At 38.5% G+C, this 14,296-nt stretch overlaps 1 protein-coding gene across 1 annotated transcript; it reads left to right on the top strand.

The window, feature by feature from the left end:
• The first annotated feature begins 5,123 nt into the window (after positions 1–5,123).
• LOC118851856 (ADP-ribosylation factor-like protein 2-binding protein) lies at positions 5,124–5,810 on the top strand. The gene has a single exon (XM_036761428.1). It carries the CDS (start codon positions 5,170–5,172, stop codon positions 5,662–5,664), a length of 495 nt encoding a protein of 164 aa, XP_036617323.1. The 5' UTR covers positions 5,124–5,169; the 3' UTR covers positions 5,665–5,810.
• Positions 5,811–14,296: the final 8,486 nt, after the last annotated feature.

The following is a 14,296-nucleotide window of genomic DNA, read 5'->3' as shown; positions in this document are numbered from 1 at the left end:
TGACTGAAGCTCCTTCTCTGTTTCTTTGACTAGGCACTGAACCTGGGTGCTCTGCAGGAGTATAATTTATCAAGATGCCATAGTTTAGAAGAGCTTCACAGGTCCCAGAAGGTCTCTTTAACAGATGTTGTAAACATAGAGAACTATTGACTGACTGAGTGAGCAACTTTGATGTTTTGATGGACAAACCATGAAGGGATTCAAGGGCTGGAGGCCTTCAAGCAGTGGCTGAATGGTCACTTGTTGAAGGAGGTTATAAAGGGGGTTGTGGCTCAGGTATGAGTTGGGCCAGAGACTTGTGAGGTCCTTCCTAACTCTGTTAAAGGATAATAAATTTAATCTTCTGTATATGATACATTTAAAATGTAAAATATTAGCTATTCAATTTTTTTTTATTAAATATCATTATGTGTTCACTCTGCTAGTAACAACACAGAGTTTATCCCAAGTCATAATCCCTGTTGTTCTTTAGAATGGAATAACGGCCTTTTAACCAGAATTAAATCCTAGTTTGGGGAATTTCAGATGCTGTAGTCATATTACTCTGGAGCTGATGAGATGATTGTCTGAAAGTGGAGAATGTTAGTCCCAATGGAGAGCAAACAGGCCCCACATTGAGGGTGTCTTCCTAAGAAGGAAGAAAGTTGAATGAAGACAATATGAAAAAGAAAGGGGTATTGGTGGTAACTGGGAAGAAGGCAGGAGGGAAAAAAGAGAATGGTAATGAACAGAAACTGAGCACAGAAATTTGTTTAATTTGCATGAGGAAAGGCACAAAAGGAGAGATCAAATCAGAAGATTTGTGCTAAAATCAGATGCATACCCATAGTACTCATAAAATGACAGCTGACAAGGACCTCATATGTACTTATGTGTTCTAATCCTATCTTTTCCAAAGTGGAAAATACGGGGAACTATTAACATGTGTCACAAAGCAAGTTAGTGGCAGGATCAAATCTACTTGATGTCTACCTAGTCCTAGAGCTCTTTGCACTGAAGTTGCAAGTTGTCTCTCTTCTATTACAATAAAGTTTTCTCACACCTGTTTAGAGAAATGGGGTGAACAAAGCAAAAGGTTACAAAAGCTTAAGTTGGAGACCAGTCCTGGAAAGATAGATCAAGCACCTGAGGCAAACAGAGCTGAGTTGCATGAGCAAACGTCTGAGTTAAAAGCAAACATAACATTTGGAAAAGCGGGTAGGACCAGATTAACAATTCGAATGCTCCTTAGCGAGCAGGTGCAGAGAGTGTGTGTGTGTGTGTGTGTGTGTGTGTGTGTGTGTGTTTGCACACGTGCATGCGCACGAGCGTATGTTTTATGAGTTAAAGGAAGGGGAGAGAAATTTCTGAGACTGCAAAAATCACGGTTGACATTGCTGTGTGAATTGGACCCTGTGCTGTGGCCTGAAACATAGGACCAAGAGAGATGGTATGGAGGATAATATAGCAGCATCTTCAGAACAGAGAAAAGTTTAAAGCAGATACTAGGAAGGAGAGGCCTCCAATTCTTCCTTGTGCTAGAGGACTTCCTTGCTCCTCCCCCATCCCATTGCTAGTTTTTTTTTCCTCTGAAATTACCTCCACTTTACCCCATACATATCTTGTAAGTACATACTTGTTTGCATGTTGTCTCCTCCATTTAAAATGCACTGGCATATAGTGAACACTTAATAAATGCTTGTTCCCTTGATTTGACTTCATTACAATTAATGCATAACCTAATAGAGTTTATTGGAGAACCCAACAGAAAAAGAAAAATGCCATATCTTTAGAAACAGTGGGAAACCTATAAGGTAACATAATAACATCATACATGATAGCAGGTGACATTCAGTATGGGCTCAATGGGACTTTTGTAATTTATTGTTGACAGGATCACAGAATTTCAGATCAGAAGGAACCTCAGAGACTATCGAATCCAAGCCATACTTGAAAACGGATCCTTTATACAACATACCTTGCAAAGATTATCCAACTGTTACTTGAAGACCAGGGGGAGCCAACAAAATAGAGAAAGAGAGAGACAAAGACACACACACACACACACACACACACACACACATACACAGAGAGAGAGAGAGAGAGAGAGAGAGAGAGAGAGAGAGAGGACAGAGAAAGACAGAGACAAAGATAGAGAGACAGAGACAGAGACAAAGACAGGGAGAGACAGGCAGAAACAGACATAGAAACAGAAAGGCACAGATTGAGAGAGGAAAGATTGTTAGATCAATTTTATAGATGAGCAGCTGTTCCAACAAGAATCTGTCATTCTTACTTTCAGTGAGAAAATCATAAATAGTTCCCTGTTTCCCATCAGCAAAGCATCATTAGGCGTGCCTACACTACATGGGGAGGTGCCCCTAAGATGCTTCCAAACAGAGATCTACACCCTATAATCTCAAGTTGACTTGGGAATTTCAACAAATTGATTCAGAACTTCTCCTTATATATGATTAAGTCTGCTTTTAAGACCAAGTTGTTCTTCATGTTTTTTAGAATTGTTTGCTTTCATTTTTTCATTAGGTAGAGAAATATTTAGAAAGCTATCATGTGTTCATGTTTCCATTGGCTGGACAGCTTTTGAAACTCAAGGGGCTAACAAATTCTTTTAAATGGAAAAACTTCGGGTTATTTTTTTTTTTTGAAAAGCAGCCAGTGAATTTAGAGAATTGTTGTCTTGAACTAAATCCTAGGAACTAAGCCCAATCCTGAGCTAAACTTAAAGATTATGATATCACTCCTGGCATTTAGAAACAGTATTTAATGCATTAAAGCAATGTGGGAATATATAGGGCCTTGATTTTTTATAATTGGCCTGCTTGGGTTATTAGCCTCTAGGTTAAAGGGTATGGACATTTTTGTCATCTTCTTAGCATAATTCCAAATGTGTTTCCAGAATGTGTGGACCAATTCACAGCTCCATAGGTAGTAGATTAGTATTCCCTTCTTTTTACAACATTCACTACAATCATATAACATTGACAATTCCCATCTTTTGTCATTTTTGTCTATTTGCTAGCTGTGAGGTAAAATTTCAGAGTTGTTTTGAATTTCTCTTACTTTCAGTTGTATGAAACACTCGTGTGGTTAGTAATAGTTTACAATTCATCTTTTGAGAACTTTTTTGATGTCCATTGAGTACTTGTCTATTAGGGAATGGTTTTTGTTCTCTCTCTCTCTCTCTTACACTCTCTCTCTCCCTCCTTCTCTCTCATTTCTCTCCCTCCTGAGACACACACACGCACACACACACACTTTTATTAATCTCTTATTTGGTTTTCATTCTCTCTATTTTGGTGTTTAAATGGGCTGTGTGTGGGGGGGGGGGGGAGGGGTAATTTGTTAGTTTTCTAGTTCTGTTGTTTTTTTTTACTTGCATGCCCGATTTGTTGATCCGTTCTTTCTCTTTTGTTGATGAAAGAAGTTAGAGACATGAGCTTCCCCCCAAAGACTGCTTTGTCTACATCACCAATATGCTGATATGTCATCTCTTTGTTTTCATGATCTTTAACGAAATTATTGGTTTCTGTTTTGTTAGCTCTACGATTTGTCGACTGACCCGTTATTTAGCATGAAGTTATTTATTCTCCAATTAATTTTCATTAATTCTTGATCAACACTTTATTGAACATAATTTTTATTGTACTATAGTCCATTAAAGACATGTTTAATATTTCTGCTTTTCTGCATTTGTTTGTGAGATTTTTAATGCCCTAATCTATGATTAATTTTTGTAAATGTGCCATGCATAGCTGCAGGAAATATGCATATTCCTTTCTATTGTCATTCAATAGTTGTCAGAGGCCTATTATATTTAACTATTCTAAATTTCTATTTGGTTCCTTACATTTCTTTTTATTTTTCTTGTGGGGGTGGGGGTAGACTTGTCTAGATTTGAAATGAGTACATTGAGACTCCCCAGTATTATAGTTGACTATTTCTCCCTATTACTCATTTAAATTTTCCTTTAATTATTTAGGCGCTATGACATTTGGTGTGTGTGTGTGTGTGTATATATATATATATATATATATATATATATGTACTATTGATATTATTTTATTGTCTAGAGTATCTTTAAGCAGAATATAGATTAACCTATTAACCAAGTCTATTTCTGCTGTTGCTTTGAGACCATGATTATTACCCCTGCCTTTTTACTTCATCTAAAGCATAATGGATTTTGTTCTACCTCCTTATTTTAATTCTTTTTGATTTTTTGTTACAAGTATGGTTTTTGTAAACAACATATTGCTGGATTCTGCTTTCTAATCCAGTCCATTATCCTTTTTCCATGTTATGAATTCATCCCAATCATATTCACAGTTTTGATAGTTAATTGTGTTTCCCTTTATCCTATTCTCTTATAGTTTTTCCTTTCTTTGTTTCCTGTCCCTTATTTACAAAGAAGATGATGGTGGTGAGCAAAGAGTGTGCTCAACACCAACATTCTTGGTTTGTTTTAATCTGTTTCTGCTCCTCTGCCCCCTTCTCTTTCCTTTATCCTGAGCCCAATCACACATTCTTACTATTTCTTTCCTCTTACTACCTTCTATGGTTATTTTGTTTTCCCTATCTTTCCTTGAATCTTCTACCTCTTTTATTTTTTCTTCCTTTACCCATTTCCCTATTGAGTAAAATGTATTTTTGCACCTAACTGTGCAAAGCAAGATTGGCATCTGTTCCTGTTCCCTATACAGTATCAGTCCCTCTGTGCTTCATCTAGGAATTTTTCTTGTCTTAGTGTACAACTTCAAGCCTCAAGTCTCTGTGCTGGAAGGATCCATCCAGTTCCCTCTTGGCTAGATTCTAGCCTGTGTCTGCACACCTCTTTCTTTGTATGCCTATCTGGGCTGAACCCAGTTGTCCTGATCTATGTCTTGCCACTGGACCCAGATGGCTCTGGAGGAGAAAGTGAGGCTGGTGAATTTGCACAGAGCCCTCCCTCATTTAAATCCAATTCACTTGCAAGTCATGGCATTACCTTCCTGGTGTCATGGTCCTCTTCAAGAAAGAACAAACAGGAGGAAAGGGTGGGGGACGGGGGTGGAATCGGGGGAGGAGGAGCCCGAGGCTTTCGGAGTCTCCATCCCGAGCTCAGGCCGCATCTCAGACCAGGTAGAGGTGGGGAAGGAGGCCCCAGAACGGCTGGGAGCTTCATGGTCAACTATGATGGACACTTTAGAAGAAGAGAACTTCGCGCTGGCCATTTCTTCCGCTTCTGATGCAGAATTTGATGCAGTAGTTGGATGTATAGAGGACATTATCATGGATGGTGAGTTCCAGTTATTACAGAGAAACTTCATGGAAAAGTACTACCGAGAGTTCAAAGACACAGAAGAAAACAAACTCATCTATACCCCTATTTTTAATGAATACATCTCTTTGGTCGAAAAATATATTGAAGAACAGATGCTCGAGAGGATTCCTGGGTTTAACATGGCAACTTTCACTACAACATTACAACAGCATAAAGATGAAGTAGCAGGTGATATATTTGACATGCTGCTCACATTTACGGATTTCCTGGCCTTCAAAGAAATGTTTTTGGACTACAGAGCTGAAAAAGAAGGCCGAAGTCTGGACTTAAGCAGTGGTTTAGTGGTGACATCATTATGCAAGTCATCTTCCATACCTGCTTCTCAGAACAATTTACGACATTAGTTCACGTTCTCTGGATGAGAGTTTATCATCTCGGACATTCTGAACTTGAAGGATGGTGAGTGACCACAGCGTGATGAACAACATGCTTAGTGATGGCGGAATACAGCTGGAAAAGACTGACCTTGTTCTGGTGCTTTTAATTAATGCTAAGTGTGGAGTGATCATAAAGAACCCTGCTGGAATATTGGCTTCTCTCAAAATATCCCCGTTAGCCCTAGTATGGTGGGCAGAGCTGCCTCAACCCCTGGGTGCTCAGAACAGTGAGGGAAAGACAACTGGTGTGTGTGTGTGTGTACTGCATTCACTTAGGGGTGAAATTACATTGCCTATTTCAGCTGTCACTCCCTTTCAGTATATTGGGGGGGGGATGACACCCAGGATGAGTGTGTTAGCAACACATGTTTGTTTCTCTTAAATCAAAACATTACATTTCATGTTTTCCATCTCAGATATGAACAGGTTTTCCACACACATCTTTGTGACACAAGGCCGTCTTTGCCTGGTACACATTTCAACCCAAGGAATTCTACTCCTATATGTTTTATGGTGTCTTTTTGAATAGTGTTTGTTCACCTACAGACAGTTATGCAACCCCAGCTCGTTTGTGTAGGAATTTATGTATTAGGAACATTGGGGAACACAGGGTTTGGCTGGGAGTTTTCCCCCAAACTAAAAAGCTGTTTGCCTAGAAGTAAAATATATAAACCACCTCGTAGTCTTAGGCTTGTAAAAATCTTGTGACCTCAGCATGACCTTGTACTGGTCCTCATAGCAGCAGTCTCATTACGTCTAGCCAAAGCACCCTTTGAAAGTACAATGTACATTTTAGCAGCAAATTCCAAGATATTGTGAATTTCGTTTGGGCCCTTCTATGAATGTCCAGTTAAGAAGAAGGCTAAGTATTATGTTATAAAGTTTTTTAGGTTTAAAGTATTCTTGGGTGAAAAGTTATCCTATATTGTTATTCCATTTTGTCAAACCCTACAAGTTACATACTGAGGTCTGATTTATATTGGAAAAGAGGGACTGAAACGTGTGCTTTTTCATAATGCTCCCATGGTTAGTGTAAATTTGTTAAAGTCCTGTGCATCACAGATCAATTTTTCCTGAAAAAAGAGTTGAAGTCCTAAACTTGTTAATATTCTCTGTCCTCTTAAAACCTCTCCTCCCAAGATAGTGTTCCACTGGTCCACATGTGAGTAAGCAAGAAAGAGGAGGAAGTAGGCAAAAGCTTGAATTATCATCTCTTCTTTTTTCAGTTTAGGAAAATGTTCAGTTTTCCTAAAAAGCAGAGCTCTAAAAGCAAAGTTTGAATTATTATCTCTGCTTTATTCAGTTTAGGAAAATGTTTGATTTCTCTAATAACTTTCAAGGTACTGATAAGAAAATGCATACATTTGTCAAAACACTTTGGAGAAAAGATAATAGGTGGCTATCTGACTGAGCTTTAAATTGAAAACAAGACTGTTTAATTTTAATTTGACTGTTCCTGTTTTAAGGCATGGACTGAAGATTGTATATACATATGTGTCATGTATTGAGAAACATGGATTGGGTTGATTTTTTTTTTTTACTATAAGTGTAATCTGACACACTTTGCCAGAACATCAGATATTCAAATATTAAAGATCATTCTTTCTTTAAAAAAAAAAAAAGAAAGAAAGAACAAACAGTTGGTCTGGGATGTGATTTGAACTTAGATTTCCTAATCAGGACTCAGTCTAGTGCATTTTCTAGATCTTTGTGGAGTAGATGGGGAGAGGAGCTGAGCTGCACTGCTTCCTCCTACTCCACCAGCGTGGCTAGTTCCCCTGAGCCTATCATTTTTGAAGGTTTCTGGTAGAGAGAAGCCAGGAGACACAATCATTCTTCCTGTTACCCACTCACAGATAAGGAGGCAGACAAGGTCAAACGGAGTGTCCAGACTCTGAATGCCAGCTTTCTTCTAAGGCCCAATGAGCATAATAGGGATCTAACTCCAAGAAGCAAGGGTTGCTATTACCCCACCCCTGCCTAGAGCTGATGAGTATACATTTGTGAGAACATAAAGTAGCCAGAGGGAACTGTGAATTCACCTTCATTTGTCTATTAAAGACGGACTGGGCCAAAGTTTGTATCTAGATTAAGCTGATAGATGATTCCCTCTCTCCTTGGGAAAGGGCTGAGTTCAGGAGGAAAAGGTGGTTCTGCCGCTGTGTGCAACAATGTAAGCCATAGACTTTTTCTTATTAAACTGTATCCGCACCACTGTGGCTTAATCACTGTCCTTTTATTGCTATTATTTTGTTCTCCCATTTATATAAAAGGAAGGATACAAGAAGTTATTAAGTACCTATTATGTGTCAGGCACTAATTTTTAAAATATCCCATTTGATCTTCACAAAAAACCCTGGAAGGAAGGTGCTATTATGATTCCTATTTTACAGTTTAAGAAGAAACTGAGGCAGACAGAGGTTAAGTGACTTACTTGGGGTCATACTGCTAACAAGCATTAGAAGTCAAATTTAAATTCAGGCTGTCCTAACTCCAGGGCTAGTGTACCACCTAGCTGCCTGTGAAAGAAATCTGCCAGCCTCTCCATGGATGGGGAACCTGTGGCCTTCAGGCCACAGGTAGCCCTCTAGGTCCTCAAGTGCAGCCCTTTGACTGAATCCAAACTTCAGAGAATGAATTCCCTTAATAAAAGGATTTGTTCTGTAAAACTTGGACTCAGTCAAAAGGCCACACTCAAGGACCTAGAAGGTCACATGTAGCCTCCAGGCTGCAGGTTCCTCACCCCTGCCCTAGACTGTATTATTAATATGAATGCAAGAAGAGATTTGGACAGTTAGGTGGTGCAATGGATAGAATGCTAAGCTTAGAAGACTCATCTTCCTGAGTTCAAATCCAGCCTCAGACACTTACTTGGAGAAGGAAATAGCAAAGTACTCCAATATCTTTGCCAAGAAAACTCCGAATGGAGTCATCAAGAATTGGACACGACTGAAACAACTGGACAATAACAATAGTATTTGGAGAACGGTCTAGATCTCTGCAAGGGGAGAAACATCTCTACTCAGCATATTTGAGGCACAGAGGAGGAGCTGACAGCAATTCCCTGTGGAAGTCAAAAGTACAATGAAAACACATTAATATATACCCCTAAGTAATTGTAAAATTCCGTAAAGAGAATTTGAAGACAAATACACTTGGTAGAGTAAGACCAGGCAAGAAGGAAGCACAACTGGAACTGTTCTTAATCAGCTGCTACCTCCATTCCAGGCAGCTAGCCTGGAGCTGTTTTGAATAGAATTGGAAACTTATAGCCCTGGTGACCTGTTGACTAGTCTTTTAGATTGTTGAAAAAAATTCACAGAATTGTAAGAGTTGGAAGTTACTTTAGTGGCATCTTGTCTAATAAATATCCATCAAGCATTCCTTCTATAGTATAACTCCAGTCTTTATTTGGAGACTTCCAATGAAAGGAACCCTACTCCAACCCTGCCCCACCAAAGGCAGTCCATTCCAATTTTGTGTATCTCTAATTTTTAGCACACTTTTTCTTTAACTCCAAATGGCCTTTGTGCATACATTTGCAAAGTCCATCCATTTTTCCTAATTCTTCCAGTTACTATCAAGATGAAAAACATCCAACCCTCTTTCAAGTGATGGCCCTTCAGATAGTTGAAGAGAGTTAACACGTCCCCTGCAAAATCTTCTCCATATGACATAAATTTGTTTCTTTACCATCTCTGTTGCTTTCCTTTGGATCCTTTCCTCCTTGTCCTTCCAAAAATGTGATGCCTAGAACTGACCACTACCCCCCAGATATAGTCTGATGGGGACATGACTCAGCAAGATGATAACTATCTTCATCCTAGAAGCTATAATTCTCTTAATCCATCCTAAAATAGCATTAACTTTCCTAGTTGTCATATCACATTGTTGACTCCTATTGAGATTACAAGCCACTAAAATCTCCAGATCTTATTCATATAATCTACCACGTAACCATGCTTTCCCCCATCTTATCCTTTTAGAATTGGTTTTGAGCCCTTTGTGAGACTTTATATTTATCCTTATTGAACTTTATCTTATTTGATCGAACCCAATGTTCTAGCCTGTCAAAAATTTTATGATTCCTGGTACTGTCATCTAGTATGAGAGCTAACTTCCTAGCTTTCTTTTATCTGCAAACTGAGAAAGCCAGAATGGCGCAGCAGGTGGGGTGCTGGACTTAAAGTCAAGAAGACTTAGATTCAAATCCCACCTATACTATTTATTAGTAATATGATCTCAGGCAATTACTTAACGTCTCTGGGCTTCAGTTTCTTCATCTGTAAAATGAAGGGTTGTACTCAGTGACCTCCAAATCTATGTTCCTATAATAAATATGCTATCTATGTTTTCATCCATGATACTGATAAAAATATTAACTACCTCAGAGCCAAGAAAAAATATGTTCATACACACATACACACACATATACGTATGTATGTGGGATATTCCTTTTGGTACCCTATTCTATGTTGATAATAATCCATTAATGACTATTCTTTGGATTCATACATTAAACCAGTGCTGAATCCATTTCACTCAACTATCATCTAATCCAAAACTTTCTACCTTGTTCACAATAATAACATGACTTATGCTTTGCTTAAAAATCTAGGCAAACTATACCTGCAGCATTCCCCAATCTTCCAGTTTAGCCATACTGTCAAAAGTAGAAATTAAGTGAGTCCGGTATGGTTTGTTCTTGATGAAGCCATGTTGGCTCTTTATGGTAACTGGTTCCTTTTAGAGTTCAGGAACTATTACTTAATACATTCTAGAATATTTTCAGGAACAGAGGCAAGTTCACTGGCCTTTGGGGCATTATTAAGTTTTGGGATTTTTTTTCTTCTACACACCTTATTAGCTACCCCTCCTTCACCCTTTAATCAACCTATTGTTGTCCTAACAATCGTGTTACCTCTGGCGTGGCTCTTGCTTGTTCTAATCCAGCTATTTTTCCATGTTTTTATACTCTTTAGTGCCTTTTATGCAGTGAAGGGATTTAAATGAATTAACAACCGGTTCTCCACAGAACTGAGCTGACGGGCCATCCCCGCTGCTGATGTGGCGGGTGCAGGCCCCGCCCCAGTAACAACCAGTTCATCCAACTCAACCTAAAATTAGGTACTAGTTCTGGCAAACCCATGCTAACTGGCTGAATCCCACCACTGCTTTTATGCTGTTTCTATAGGCACACATGGAAGTATGACATGTAGTGGCTCCACTGTCCTTGACAAAGAAAATAGTTCATTACAAATAGTTTTGTAGACCATTACCACTTGTCTTCTGCTTATTGTCTTCCATTTTCATCCTTAAATGCCCACTTTACTTAGTTGAGTCTCAAACCCCATGGCTTTACTCTCTACTGCTTCTTCTTTAAAAAAAAATAAAAAAATTGCATTTATATAATTTAAAGTGTTGCAAAGTTCTTTACATATGTTGTTTCAATTGTCCTAACAACAACCCTGTGTGTCAACAATCTGGCTAGCAACTTCTGTGGGGGTATAAGATTCACCCACAGACAGCACCCAGAAAGCTGCCAACGCACAGGTTCTTCTGATCTGCTTAAGCAAGGGAAGCAAGGTGAAGGGGTTGACAAGCTTACTTTTAATTCAGCATTCAAATATTATTCAGTTAGTTCAGGGGAAAAAGCCAGTACCCTGAACTTCAAAACAAAATGCAAACAAATTACAAATATCATCAGACTTTGTCTGATTCAATCCCAACACATAGTTACCAGAGTTCAACAAAATCTCAACATCCGGGTTTACAAGCTGGAGGGTTCCTTAGCTACAGCTGCCCGGAGTCTCCTCATCAACACCATCTCCAGAACACCACACAAATGGCTCTGTCCTAACTTCTTATAGGGCTTCAGACATCATCAAACATCATCTGAATCACCAGAGCTCTGGTGATTGGTTCTTGAGTTGGCCCCTCCCCTTAGGACCCTGGGAGGTTCACATCCACATGGATTACGTTAACACCTAGTGGGGTTTGGGCCTGGGGCTTAGCACCTAGTAAAACTCACTGAGATAAATTGAGTCACTCAAATAAAACAAAGGCCATTCTGGTTACAACCTGTGAGGTAAGTTTTATTATTATGCCCATTTTACAGATGAAGAAACTGAGACAGTGAGGGTAAGTCATTTGCCTGGCATCACACAGCTAGGAAGTGAGGTAGAATTTTTAATTCAGGCTTGCTTGTCCTCAAGTTCTATATTCTATCTACTACACCACCTCGTGAGGCAATACTGCTAATAAACTTCTACCATCTTTCTGTGTAAGATTTTACAAGTGAGTTTAAATACTAAACTGGTGTTGCCTTTGGCTATTCTATTCTCTCCATATGGGAAGTAAATCAACAAAAACTAAAGCACTTTTTAGGCTCCTTTTGACTCTTTGGTACAGTTCTTGACTTACGCTGGTCAAACTTCTCTATAAAATTATTGTAGTTTGTGTCTTCCAGCTGTAACCTTGTTTTTAAACCATCATAACTCTTTCAGATCAGTCAGCATAGAGTATGCATTGTATGTCATATTCTTTTTCTCTTGCTTGTTCTTTATTCTGGCTTTGTATTAACATTGATTTTTGTTCTAAGAGGTCAGTGGTTAGACTGTAGGTATCTACAGCTAATTCCAGAATAACACTCATAATAGTAATATGTTGTTTCTAGTCTGATAACAGAACCAATTTCATTTTCGTGAAGTTATTCAGCACTTATTTTGTCTAGTGTCTATTGCTTTGGGGATAAAAAAGGTTTTATTGGTGTGCTTTACTTTCTTACAACCCCATTCACTTCTCAATAATTCTCCCTCCCCATGGGACCTTCCACTGTAATAAATTAGAACAGTCAAGCAAATCAAATTGACACATTGACTCTGTCTAAAAATGTATACCTCATTCTGCCCCAAGTCCTCTATTCATTAACCAAACTACAGGAGATACATTCATCACCAGTCCTCTGAAGTCACTCTTAGGCATTACAGTAATTGGTATTCTGAAATATTTTCTCAAAGAAAATATTCATGGTGTATAGGCATGAGGTTTAATGTAGTTTACAAGTCTTTGGCCTCTCTCATTCCTTATTCCTGGTCCATATTTTCTAACATCTATTATTACACAGGATTACAGATTTAGAGTTAGAAAGGACCTTAATTCAACTCCCTAGTTCTACAGATGAAACTGAGACCCTATATCTCATCATTTTCACCTACTCTCTCTTACCTCTGCATTGAAGTTACAGAATATATCAAAATAGATGTTAATTCCATTTGTAAGGTCTGAGAGAATTCTTCTTTAAGTTTACTACCTCCATTCTCTGTAAGAGATGCTACAATTATTTTCATGATCATCTTTTTCAAATACTTCATCATGATTACTACAATATGAGGTAGCCTAATATCTCATGAAATTTAGGACGATGTAATCCATTCTTTCATAATCTAATTCATTGCTTCCTTGGTCTTTCCTTTTAGGCAATAGTTGTTCTGCACTAAAACAGATATCTTGGATATCATGACCATTTCATTTCCAGACTAATTTTTAATCTAGACCATATTTCTGCTTCAATTTGTTGTTTGTACATCAGATTCCTCTCTCAGTTCAATCCTATCCTCTTGTAGTCTTGCATTGGGATCAATTCCTAATACAAGGAGAGATTTTGAAATAGTTTCTTGGAGATCTGGTAGTTGTAGTTTTCACAGCTTATGGCCTCTGGGCTGGAGGACAGAATTTCTACTAAAGAACAGTTTTGAACTCCTTCAGAGAGGTGATAGAAAGACAGACACAGATGTATGGATAAGAGGATGGAAGAGGCAGAGAAGAATGAATGGCATTAAGTAAGTGTGCCTGGATTTCACCAATGTGACCAACATCTTTGTCCAACTTGTATAGCTGTGATCAGTGTGGGAGAGTTGGTTCTCATGATTAAGAATTCCAAGCTATTAAAGTTCTTTTTTCTTTCTCTCTGCTCCCTTTCCATCTGAAAGAACAGGTATTTTCTGTTCCTTTTAAGCTGTTCTTTTGCTTTTTTGGGGGGTGGGGGGGTTTTACTTTTGCTATACTTTAAAGCTAACTTTCTCTAGATGAAGATAAGATCCATCTTTTCTTTTTTTTTAGCTGTGTATTCTTTAATTGAGTATAGATAGTGCTAGTGGGGAAATGGCAGAGGCTAACTTGAATACACCTTATTAAACAGTTTGGAGATTCTCATCTCTGGCCAAATGTGAAGGACTTTCCTAACTGAGGGCTTGACAGCCTGTGAAGATTTTACTAATAAGCTGTGTAACTCTGATTCCCACTGCCTGAAAGCCATGTGCTTTTTGTTGTTGCTGCTGAATAATTACTATTATTCATATAAATGTATACACATATAAATAGGTACACAGCCAATTATGGCTATGTTCGTGTTGTTTCCCTAAGATATGTTACATTTCAAATGGACCCGTATGAACGAAAATATTTAGAGCAGCTCTTTTTGTGGTGGCAAAGAACTGGAAATCGAGGGGATGCCCATCAGCTAGGGGATGGCTAAACAAATTGTGGTATATGAATGTAATGGAATACTATTGTGCTATATGAAATGAGGAACAGACAG

Source organism: Trichosurus vulpecula, chromosome 5 (assembly GCF_011100635.1).
Source record: "Trichosurus vulpecula isolate mTriVul1 chromosome 5, mTriVul1.pri, whole genome shotgun sequence".
Classification (NCBI taxonomy): domain Eukaryota; kingdom Metazoa; phylum Chordata; class Mammalia; order Diprotodontia; family Phalangeridae; genus Trichosurus; species Trichosurus vulpecula.
This window is presented reverse-complemented; position numbering and strand designations above follow the sequence as displayed.

Excerpts from the sequence above, each read along its gene's own strand:
- LOC118851856 (XM_036761428.1), top strand. The coding sequence starts at position 5,170 with ATGATGGACACTTTAGAAGAAGAGAACTTCGCGCTGGCCATTTCTTCC.